We start from the raw sequence: 12885 nt of genomic DNA on the forward strand, positions 1-12885 counted from the left end.
TTAGATATATAGTTTAATACATCATTTTTATAGCTCATAGACACAGTTTTAAAGGTGTTTTTCTTGCTTCTTGTTTTTGTATATTTGTGACATACTGTTTTTAACAGCAGGCTGTGACTGTGGAGGTAGTCCGGCACACCTGTGACTGTCCCATTACCCATACAGTATGCCTAGTCTGAAAAGAGAGATATTTATTCATTTATTAATCAATTCACTATTTATTTGTATATTAAAGGTTTGTTTGGGGACTTGGAAACCCGTTCATAGCAATTCTACTTACTATATATCAGCTACTTATTGATCGCATAGACTTGTATGCATCTATTGTATCCTCATATTTTATTGTTGCATTAATTTTTCTACTTGCAAGATTTGTTTTTTATTTATATATTATATACATATTTATTAACCTATATGTTTGTTATAATGCTGAACTGTAGCACTAAGCACCTCTCTTGATGGTTGTAGGCACTTTATTTGGCCTAAGGAAGTGGGCGAGTTCCCACAAAACGCATTGCCTGTGCTTTTTTTTTTTAACTAATAAATATCTATTCCTATATGGGTGTGTCATCATTGAGGTAAGCCACCTCATTTATTTATATTTTAGTTGCTTTTAATGTTTTTTATTCACCTTGGGTGTCACTTTACCCCTTTTTACTGCCCCCCAACACACTCATATAGGTCATTGCTTCATTGTGATACGCAAGCCCCTTCACCACGGCAAGGTAACGATCACGAAGGGGAATTGACACATGTACATGCCTTTTGTTTTGTTGTTGCAGCCACAGTGCAGCCAGAAAAATTAGGCAGGCATGTACACGCACCAGAAAAACTATTATAGCAGCCTTAAAAATTCACGAATCCACCTGGAGTCCTGGAGTCTGTTGGTGGTGGCGGAGAAGGCAGTCAAGCGGCCTGCAGGCAGATATGCTGTGTGGGTACTGACTTAGTCTAAGGGCAGGCAGTCACACGGCGTGCAGGCAGAGATGCTGTGTGTGGGGACTGACTTAGTCTTCGGGCAGGCCTGACCATGCTTTGCAGACCAGGAATCCGTGGTCAGATGAACCCTTGACCCAACACTGTGCGCCAGAGATGACACCACTTGCCTTTCAACATCACGGTACAGTTTGGGTATTGCCTTTTTTGAGAAATAATTGCGGCCTGGTATCTTCTACTGCGGTGTGTGGCTTTGCTTTTGTGTGCTGCTTTTCCTCAGGTGGTCATCCCATTGCAGTTTGTGCTTTTTCTTCATGTGCCTTCGTAAGGTAGTTGTCCCTACGCGGGTCTTGGTCTTTCCATGGCTCAATTTTCGGTGGCAGAGAGTACAGATGGCATTGCTCTCATCTGAGGCAGACACACAAAAAAATGTCCACACTGCTGAGCCCTGGGATGATGGCACTTTGGTGATGGCTGCCGACGGAGTGTTAAGTGGGGTGCCAGAATCAGAGCAGGAGGAGGAAGATATGTCACGCTTCCGTGTGGAAGCTGAGGAAGATGAGGTGTTCTGTGTTAAATAGTCAACTACGTCCTGACAATATTGGGGGTTGATGGCACGTGCCTTCTTCTGAACACTGTACTTTGGTCGAGGGCCGCACAAAATCTCGACAGCACGACCTTGAACAGACCTGCCTGGTGGCCTGCCTCTGGCTCTGCCTTTGCCTGTTGTTTTGTCCATATTGGGGGGGCGGAAGTGAAAGGTATGCACTAAATTGACTAATACAATGTGCAGTCACACAGATGCAGTGAAAGGTATACACTGACTGCTGTATAATGATGAGACTAATACACTTGAAATCCTATAACGAGAATCTGTTATGGAGGACAAGTCTGCCATCCATTCAAGTGAAAGGTATGCACTGACTGTGCAGTCACACAGGTGCAGTGAAAAGGTATGCATGGACTGGTATATAAAACTGCGTGCTGTCACACAGGTGCAGTGAACAGGTATACAGTGACTGATATTACAATACAATGTGCAGCTGTCACACAAGTACAGTTAACAGGTATGCACGGACTGGTTTATAAAACAGAGTGCAGTCACACAGGTGCAGTGAACAGGTATGCAGTGACTGGTATATAAAACTGCGTGCTGTCACACAGGTGCAGTGAACAGGTATACAGTGACTGGTATTACAATACAATGTGCAGCTGTCACACAGGTGCAGTTAACAGGTATGCACGGATTGGTATATAAAACAGAGTGCGGTCACACAGAGGTGCAGTGAACAAGTATGCAGTGACTGGTATATAAAACTGTGTGCTGTCACACACAGGTGCCGTGAAAGGTATACAGTGACTGGTATTACAATACAATGTGCAGCTGTCACACTGCAATGAAAAAGTAGGCACTGAATGTGCTGGGCCTTGCACAGTATAGCAATTAGCAAGAACTAGCTGCGACAGACAGGGCTGTATACGCAAGTGTCAGTGGGCCACACAAAAAATAAACACATTACAAGAACATACGCTCTCAAAAGAGCTGTTTTGGTGGTGCTTTTCAGCAACAAATATCAGCAAGGAGCAAGCTAACAGACCTCCTTATTATTGCTTTCCCTATCTCTCCATTGTCTGTCCCTTCTCTCACTAATACTGCAGCATACAGAGTGAGAACATGGCCGACGCTGCTGCCTTATATAAGGGGGGGGGGGCTCCAGGAGGGAGTGCAGCCTGATTGGCTGCCATGTGCCTGCTGACTGTGATGTAGAGGGTCAAAGTTTAGCCCAATGATGTAGTATAGGGGGCGGGGCGAATCCGCGATGGTCGCGTGAATAAGTTCGCGTGCGACCCGTTCAGGACAACTGTAGTCTTCAGTTCCTGCTTATTCTTGGGACATTTTCCTTTCAGCTTTGTCTTCAGCAAGTAAAATGCATACTCAATCGGATTCAGGTCAGGTGATTGACTTGGCCATTGCATAACATTCCACTTCTTTTCTTTCAAAAACTCTTTGGTTGCTTTTGCGTATGCTTTGGGTCATTGTCCATCTGCACTGTGAAGCTCTGTCCAATGAGTTCTGAAGCATTTGGCTGAATATGAGCAGATAATATTCCCCGAAACACTTCTCAATTCATCCTGCTGCTTTTGTCAACAGCCACATCATCAATAAATACAAGAGAACCAGTTCCGTTGGCAGCCATACATGCCCATGCCATGACACTACCGCCACCATGCTACACTGATGAGTGGTATGCTTAGGATCATGAGCAGTTCCTTTCCTTCTCCATACTCTTTTCTTCCCATCACTCTGGTACAAGTTGATCTTGGTCTCATTTGTGCATAGGATGTTGTTCAAGAACTGTGAAGGCTTTTTAGATGTAATTTGGCAAACTCTAATCTGGCCTTCCAGTTTTTGAGGCTCACCAATGGTTTACATCTTGTGGTGAACCCTTTGTATTCATTCTGGTGAAGTCTTCTCTTAATTGTTGAATTTGACAAAAGTAAAAAAAATGATACCGTCAAAGTGATGGTGTACTTGTACAGGACAAGTACTTTTACTTTTGGGATTTATTCAGGTCCCATTTCAGATATTTTTAGTATACCTAATGAGAGAAACCAGGAGCCCGATGGTGCAGTATCGTTGGGTAAGATAGTAAGATATACTCACAAGGATGGGTTGCACTCTTGCAACCACTGACAGAGCTTACGGGAAATTGACTGTTTCGTATCGCAGATCCGCTTGGCAGGTGTTGGTTGGTTGGTTGGTCGCTCTCTTTAGGTATTTGGACACATGGTGTACCATATACTACCCAGAAGGGTTGGACTACAACTGAGAAAACTTGTTGGAGATGCCCAAAATATAATTATCTTAAATTATAAGGTATAGGAGTAATTCGGTCTTACATCCGATGTAAGACATCAGGTGTGTCTTGAGGGTACATTTCAAATTTCCATGCTTGTAGCAAGACAGAAAGGATGTGGGAGAGTGCTCCAAAGCAGAGGTGACACCCGTGAGAAGTCTTGGATGCGAGAGTGAGAGGAGGTGACCAAGCTGGATGACAAGAGGGTCTCTTGGGAGTAGCAAAGGATCTGGGAGGGATGATATCTGGAGATTAATAAGGGCATGTGTGGCAGGGATTGCCCATGTAGAGCTTTAAATGATAGTGTTAGGAGTTTGAATTGGATCCTTTGGGTGATTGGCAACCAATAGAGGGATTGGCAAAGAGGGGCAGGATCAGAGGAGCAGGTGGATGAGACGAGCAGCAGAGTTCAGTAGGGATCTGAGATGTGCCAGTCTGTTTTTTGGTAGGCCACAGAGTAGGGTGTTACAATAATTGGGGAATTTTCTATGTTAATGGTAACTATAGGTGGGAAAGCAGAGAGAGATAAAAGAAACATCAACATCTCTGTTTTGCGTATGTATAGTTTGAGAAAACAGAATGTCATAAATGCAGAAACAGCAGCCAGTCAGGTACTTGAGATAATAGTGTACAGAGGTCAGGAGCAGAGAGATAGATTTAAGAGTCATCAGCAGTGGCGTAGCTAAGCAGCTGTGGACTCAGATGCAAGTTTTACAATGGGCCCCCACCTCAAGCACTCTATATATAACAATTGATACGGCACAACAAAACCTGCCAATGGCAACTACAGTGTCAGAGGTGCAGGAAGGGGCAGTTTGTTAATGATTACGATCATTCAAAGTATCTATAGAAGTGATTGTTATGAGCACAGGACCAATAGAGAGCTAATACTGTGTTTGAGGGGTGGGCCCCTGTAGCCCAAGGGCACCAATGCGGTCGCTACCTCTGCAACCCCTATTGCTACGCCCCTGGTCATCAGCTTAGAGGTGATACAGGAACCCAAAAGAACATATTCATTGTCCCAAGCCACGAGTATAGATGCTGAAGAGAAGATGTCCTACAACAGGGGCTTATGGTACACCAATAGATAGTGGGCATGAAAAGGCATTAACGCTGTAATAGGAGACAGTGAAAAGGCATCCAGACAGGTAGGAACTAATCCAAGAATGTGCTAGTCCCTTGCCAATGAAAGTGTCTGGAGAAGTAATGAGTGATCGACCGTGTCAAAGGCAGAGGAAAGGTCAAGGAGTATAAGTACAGAAAATTTGACTTTGGAATTTGCAATGAGGAGGTCGTTCGCAACTTTGATGAGGACTGTTTCAGTAGAATAGTTAGATTGGAAGCCAGACTGGAGGGGGTCTAACAAGCAGTTAGTAATACGGTACAGGAAGTCAGACAGTTCTGAATAGATGTGTCATTACAGCAGTTTGGAAGCAACGGGGAGAAGTGAGACTGGATGATAGTTAGAGGGGGCTTTATGGTCCAAAGAAGGTTTTTCGGTTAGTGGTGATATGATTGCTTATTTAAATGAAGAAGGCAAATTGCCAGTTGAGGTTAAGAAGTTAAAAAAAGTTGTTAGAGCAGGGATGAAATAAGAGGAGAGCTGGGTGATAAGATAAGGGGGGGGGGATAGGGTCCAGACTCCAGAGCACAGGTGGTGAGGTGAGCTGAAGAGATTAGTGAAAGCCAGTGTTCAGTTACAGAAGTGAAAGCCATTAGAGAGGTGTAGGTCAGAGTGAGTGACTGGTCAGGTAGAGTGGAAGAAGGGTAGTTTTAAGTGGGTGAGCAAATAGACAGAGGTGAGGAAGATAGAGCAGGTGGTTGGACTGATGAAAGGAGTTTGCATTTTAAAGCTATTTCATATTGTATCAATTTTGATAATAACGTATAATGCAAAATCTTCAGCTGATAAACATGAGGATGGGGGAGAAGGTGGGGGTTGAGAGGGGAATTAAATGTGTTAATAAGTTGTTTAGGGTTATGGGATGGTGAAGAGAGGAGCGAGTTGAAATATAACTGCTTTGCAAGGAAAAGATGTCTCTGAGCTGCTGCAGATTGTTTTTATTATTATGCTGGACGCTTCTGCAGTAGTGCTTTTTCTCCACCACCTCTTTGATAATCTGATAAGATTTCACTCCTTGCATTCTAAAGCACCCCTCATGTTGGATTGGCTTTATTGTAACTTCAAACATAAATCCATTATAGACTGAATACCAGGTGACCTTGTCTTCCCTAAATGGTTCTTATATACATTAAAGTTGTGCTTACGGTTGATTGTCATGTAAACGGATAAAAGCGTCTTCAGTAAAGCACAGACTACAGGATATGGCAGAACATAGAATATTAGATGGATCCTGTTCCATGGTTCTCAAACTATATGGTGTTATGTATATTTACTTTTGCCCAGTTTTGCATCAAGGCTTGTCACTCCTCTTTCTTCTGTGGCTAGAACCAGTTTGCCCAAGCTCTGTTAATGTAGTATTGCACAGCGTTGTACAAGATCTTCACTTATTGGCAGCATGGCACGTCCTCCATTTCACAGAGATAGAACAGACTGACTTAGGGCTTGTTCACACTTATTGATACATAAGTTTTAACTATGCTCATCGCAGAAGTAGATCCTATTGTTGAAAATAGGATCCTCTTCCACTTATTGAAAAAAATGCATCCACTTGCCCTGTTGGGGTAAGTGGAGCACAAAGTCTGAACTTTGCACATTTTACCAAACCGGCCAGTGAAATGTATGCAATGAAAACCTATGAGAATGGACAGTGTCCATTCTCACTAGGCTAGTCGACATGTCCACTTCACACACTTCAATCACCACCGTGGCATAATACTTATGTTTCCCAGTGCCGATTGCCACCGCTCAGTCCCTAGTACACAGACTGGAGGCCTGTAGAAGCATTGGGATCCCCATTGGCCTGCAAAAGACCAATGGGAATTCTTAGCAACAGGGAGAATTTTCATTGGTTCATGGTGGAGAATTGGTCTGTTGCATCCTATGGAGAGCCCTGCAGTCCTGCCAGCCTCTGTGCTGAATACAGAGGGACCAAGCTACAGTGACGTGAGTGATGATCTTGGGCGAAGCAGACAGGCACACATGGAGCAGATGGTGCAGAAACTACAAGCGGATGTCAAATGGACGTGCTTACGGTGTCCATTTTGCATCTGCTCAAGTGTGAACAGGCCCTAATTTTAGTCATAAACTGAGGGGTTTTAGTTTTCTGGACATTTGATTCTGTATTCAAACCCTAAGTTGGTGTGCCAGATATTGAACAAGTCTAAAGAAGGACAGTTTTCTTGCTACGTTAATCATTGCAGCAGTTTTCAGTTTTGCTAAAATGATAAAATTGCATTAGCATACACAACATTCCATACACAACATTCCATTGTAATACAGGACTAATTGTTGTAGATTATGGGCCTATTTATGTCTATGTAGATATCCCATAAAAAGAAAAAAACAGTTGTTTCCAGCTACAGTAGTCACTACAGTAGTCACTAGGAGAAGAGTCAGGAGAAAAAGTTAATTGCATATGCCCAAAATATCCAATCCTATGTTAGTTTAATAAGTTGTAATAATTTAAAGACTGTATGAATAGTCTTGTACACATCTATGTTCACAACATAAAATCTACATTACACTATTCTTGCAAACCTATTTTTATGTACTTGCTTTAATACTTCATATAGAGAAGTAATGAAAATGAAACAACGATATGAAGTGGGTTTACAGAAGCTGGAATCTGCATCATCCCAAGTGGCTACCATGCAAAGTGAGTTAGAAGCTCTTCAGCCTCAGCTAAAGATTGCTAGCAAAGAAGTTGATGAGATGATGGTTGTCATCGAAAGAGAATCCATTGAGGTCGCCAAAACAGAGAAAATTGTAAAAGCAGATGAGGCAGTGGCCAATGAACAAGCAATGGCTGCTAAAGCAATCAAAGATGAATGTGACGGTGACTTGGCACAAGCTTTACCTATTCTGGAATCAGCTTTGGCAGCACTTGATACTCTAACTACACAGGTGGGTATTTAGAGTACAGATTTATGAGTTGTACTTTTATTTATTCGGTACATCATATGTTATATTGTATTTGACATGGCATGATAAAACTGTAAGCATATATAATAAAAAACAAAAGAGGTATTGAATATTGTGTAAGGTAAAATAATAAAAATTCAATGTGAGCCAATGAGATTGGCTCACATTGATCACAGGGTCAGGAGCCAATGAAATCGGCTCCTGACTGGCTCACAGAGCTCTGCTGTCATATTGACAGCGGGGTGAGTGAGCTGTGGTGGGAGAGAGTGACACAATTGGTGGGAGTGGTGAAAGCGCACGGCAGTGGTGAGTGACATCTACGCCTTGGCAGAAATAACGGCCTCCAAACAGGACATAGATTTCAATCACCACCGTCTGAAAGCGGTTAAAATACTGCTGTGGCCTTTTTATACTGTCTTAATAACACAGGTGATGTATAAGTCCACACCATTACAACACTTTGTTGAGGTCTTCACATCATACACAAAGAAAAAAAATCCATTCCACAGTATGTATCGTATGTTGGACATCTTGTTGTTCAAATGCATTTCTGGAAAAGCTGGTTCCCAGGTATGTCACCTACTGTTTAACAGAGTGTTTGGGTGTGATAGTGCAACACTGACCACAGCTTCAGAGCAGCCTCTGAATTTGGGTTTATCCATTTATTTCCACCATCTCCACTTTGATCACATCCTACATCTTCCATTGTGAGCTTATTATTACATTATTCTGGTAGTTGGACTGTGCCACTTCTGTGCAGAGATTGCTTTAGTAAATAAAGGAGATCTTGAGAATCCCCTATGAGGAGATAGACTAGTCCAAAACTAGTTAGATATGTCAGATTTTTATTACCTACTGTAAGTGAAGCAGATATGAAGCAGAAAAGGTCTGCACAGTGCCTCCTTTGGCTTTGATTAACCATTTCACAACTGAGGGGTTTTACCCCTGAAACACTAGAGCAATTTTCACCTTTCAGCGCTCTTTCCATTCATTCGTCTATAACTTTATTATTACTTATCGCAATGAAATGAACTATATCTTGTTTTTTTGCCACTAATTAGGCTTTCTTTAGGTGGGACATTATGCCAAGAATTGTTTTATTCTAAATGTGTTTTAATGGGAAAATAGGAAAAAATGTGGGAAGAAAATTATTATTTTTTAGTTTTCGGCCATTGTAGTTTTTAAATAATGCTTGCTACTTTAATTAAAATCCATGAAATGTATTTGCCCATTTGTCCCCAGAAAGAGATAGGGAAACAGAAGAAAGAGGCGACAGAGAGGAGGGTGCAACCAGTCAGGAAACAAAACAAATAGGGTCAAATAGGGTCACATAATGTCATGAACCTCACCTCTCATGTTTTTGGCCCGGATGTGTATTCCCTTTTATCTCGTGGTCTCACTTTTGCTCCTGCTAGTAGAGGTGATCCATTTCAAGTCTATAGGGACCTCTGCTTCTTTTTAAGACGCATACAGTTGTCTCTCACATATGGTGCTGACAAAACCGATATTGAGAATTCTAAAGAACCCCCTCCAAGACTGGATAGTATGGGTGATAGAGAGGCCTTGATAGCCTTAGAAAGCCTAATGGATGAGGGGGGTCCCCTAGTTTCACCTACAAACATCCCTGACGAGATAGCAAATCCATTACCGGTCAATGTGAGGACTAAATCTAAACTTATGCCACAGCTGTCACATCGTTTGTCCACATTTAAAGAACTTGTTTGTAGAGATTTTGATGGGTTGCATTGGTCCCCTCGCAGTAACGAGAGAAATTTGAACAAGGGGGAAGAGCAGGCCCTTGAGTATCTGAGGAATTTGCCTGATGTAACTATCAAACCCAGTGATAAGGGTGGCAACGTGGTACTGCTACCCACCCAGTATTATATGGAGGAATGTATGTTGTTGAGCGATGAAAATACATACCTCAGGTTGAGGTCAGATCCGTTCCCTATGATTAAGACAAGGGTAAACCAGCTTATGGATTTGGGTCGAGACCAGGGGGTTGTGACGAAAAATGAACATGACTTTTGTTGGGTGGATACATACCGTATACTGGTGTTTTACACCATACCCATGGTTCATAAAAATGCTATGCACCCCCCTGGTCGTCCAATTGTGTCCGGCAATGATGGACACTTGGAAAAATTGGGAAGATTTTTAAAACTTTAGAGTATGGTAGAAATGTTGCCATCATATGTGAGAGATACTGGTGATGCCCTACGGGTGCTAAGCACAGTAGAGGTGCATGAGAGTGATCTCATAGTAAGTATAGATGTAGAATCGCTCTATACGTCTATCCCAAATGAGGTGGGAGTGGCAGCTACAGCTTTTTTCTTAAATGAGCATTATCCCCAGTCTCAACAACATAACCAGTTCATTTGTGAAGCTCTTGAACTGGTGCTGAGCCTAAATTGCTTCTCCTTTGATGGTAGGTTCTACCGCCAGATCAGGGGCACTTTGATGGGGGCGTCCTGCGCCCCAGCATATGCCTGTCTTCATCTTGGGCTCTGGGAGCGGCGGGACGTGTACCCCTTGGACCTCTTCCGAGAGCATGTTGTCTTCTGGTTGAGGTTCATAGATGACGTGCTCCTGGTCTGGAGGGATTCCGAGGTCCAATTGGATAGATTTGTGGAGAAGCTACAATGTAACCCACGAAATATACGCTTAACATATCAGTATGATAAAGAGATGTTGTTGTTCTTAGACTTGATAGTGAAAAAACAAGAAGGAAGGTTGGTGACCTGCACCTTCCGTAAACCAACAGCTGGAAACACCTTGCTGCATTATTCCAGTTATCATCTTCCCTCACAAAAAAGAGCCATTCCAAAAGGCCAGTTTACAAGAATAAAACACAATTGTTCACAGAATAATGACTTTTGTAGGGAGGTAGGTGAATTAAAAACCCGGTTTAGTGAACAAGGGTATCCTGAATTATTGGTGGAAGAAGCAGCAGCTGTGGTGTCTGAAAAAGATAGGGACTCATTAATTGCAATGAAAAATAATTCCCCCTCTTCAGGAGATGATGTAATAAGGTTTGTAACTAATTTTGGGCCCTATTGGTTTGACTTGCAAAAATCGTTCCAAAAGCACTGGCATGTCCTTATGCTTGGTAATGAAATAAAAAAAAGAGTAGGAGAGAGACTTTTTATGACTGCTCGTAGAGCTAAAAATCTAAAGGATCATTTGGTTAGATCTGAATTTCATTCCACAAAACCTGCAACATGGTTAGACAGATACCCAAAAAGAGAGGGGATGTTCCCCTGTGGGTCATGTGTCAATTGTAGGTATGTGGAGAGGACTAAAATATTTACTAATCATGATGGTACGATGTCTTTTGATATACGGGACAATATAAATTGTAATTCAACACGAGTTGTGTATTGTATTAGATGTCCCTGTAATCTCCTATATATAGGAAAAACGAAGAATCGTTTAAGTAAACGTATTGGAGATCATGTTGGAAATATTTGTAATGGAGATCTGGACAGCCCCCTGGGGAAACACTTTAGGGACCACCATGATGGCAAACCGGACGGATTGAGTTTCAAGGGCATTATAAAACAACATGTACCTTTTCGAGGAGGCGATATCGAGAAGGATTTGTATAAAATCGAGTAAACTTGGATTTATCGCCTAGGAACTTTGATCCCAAGAGGACTGAACACTGACCTCATTTGGTTCACTTTTTGTGATCTGTTATGGCAGTCCCTGTTTCAGTATATAAGCGCAAGTGCAAAGGATATTCAAAATGAAATCATATCACAATATGCAATTTTTATAACTGTAGTTCCTTCCTGATATGGGAGTAATGTTTAAATCAAAATATGTAAGGAGTACATAAAGGAAAATAAAAAACGGCATATTCCCCTGTAAGCAATTCCGCACTGTGTAGGAAAAGTACATAGGAGCACATGGAAGTGTGCTGCCAATGAGAAATAAGAATGGAGGCGGAGCTTGTGAGACACAATACAAGAGGATGAATGGTCGGACTGGCCGTCACTCGCTACCTTGAGAAAGCCCCGTGGGCGGGGCGAAACGCGTCGGTAGGCGTGGCTACCACAGGAGTGCTCGCGCTGGTCCACCATGAGTAACGCCAGCACGCTGAGCCCAAACTCCATCACAGCAGCCGGAGACCCCGAGACGCATGGTGCAGCCAATTGCTCCCCGGACAAGTGACATCTTCAGCGCAGTTTTGTAGACATCTGACCCAGTGCACTGATGGTCAAGAAGCTATGTGAGCCGGAGCTCACCACCTGATGCGCGAGTATAGAAAAAGCATATTGCAGCTCAAAGAGGATAAGGTGTTATGCTCTGATCCATTAGCTTACCGTTTGTCCATCTGGTGAGATGTTAAGAATTTCAGCAGCTGGTTGAATAGTCCAGGATTATGGGACTTGGTTTGCCATAAGGTGTTCTAAGGAAATGATCTCCGCGCAGTGAGGATCGACAGTGAACTAACATCTCACAGCGTGTGTGGTGATTGGTGGTGCCTGAGGACCTAATTGATCCGGTCATAGTGTGGTGGTGTTTTTTACATAGGCTGAGGCTGGGCGATTATACCCCATGGACCTATGGAACTGGTCCCTCATAGTAACAGTATGCACTCCTGGCCAGGTAGATGTTTTTAATTGTGTTGATTTTATGTGATGTGTTACAACAGCATGCAGCTAAGGCAAATATTAAAAGGAATTATGTGCATGAGACAGCAGGTTTATTTATTGACTTTGCGTGATTTAGTACATTACCTGACTGGCTCCTTGAAATAAGTTGCACAAACATAATAAGAGGTGGCTCTCCGGAATTCTTTTGTGTAATTTAATTAAAATCCATGAAATGTATTTGCCCATTTGTCCCGGTTATTACACCATTTAAATTATGTCCCTATCACAATGTTTGGCGCCAATATTTTATTTGGAAATAAAGGTGCATTTTTTTCAGTTTTGCGTCCATCCCTAATTACAAGCCCATAGTTTATTAAGTAACAGTGTTATACCCCGTTGACATAAATATTTAAAGAGTTCAGTCCCTAAGGTAACTATTTATGTA

At 42.4% G+C, this 12885-nt stretch overlaps 1 protein-coding gene across 2 annotated transcripts in view; it reads left to right on the plus strand.

The window, feature by feature from the left end:
- The window catches only part of LOC137524699 (dynein axonemal heavy chain 7-like), a 565826-nt gene that overhangs the window by 336711 nt on the left and 216230 nt on the right, over positions 1 to 12885 (plus strand). For both annotated transcript variants that reach the window (XM_068244848.1, XM_068244849.1), the window contains one exon: positions 7491 to 7821. In XM_068244848.1, the coding sequence (XP_068100949.1) occupies positions 7491 to 7821 (331 nt within the window). The remainder of the gene's footprint in view (positions 1 to 7490; positions 7822 to 12885) is intronic.

This window comes from Hyperolius riggenbachi, chromosome 7 (assembly GCF_040937935.1).
Source record: "Hyperolius riggenbachi isolate aHypRig1 chromosome 7, aHypRig1.pri, whole genome shotgun sequence".
Lineage (NCBI taxonomy): Eukaryota > Metazoa > Chordata > Amphibia > Anura > Hyperoliidae > Hyperolius > Hyperolius riggenbachi.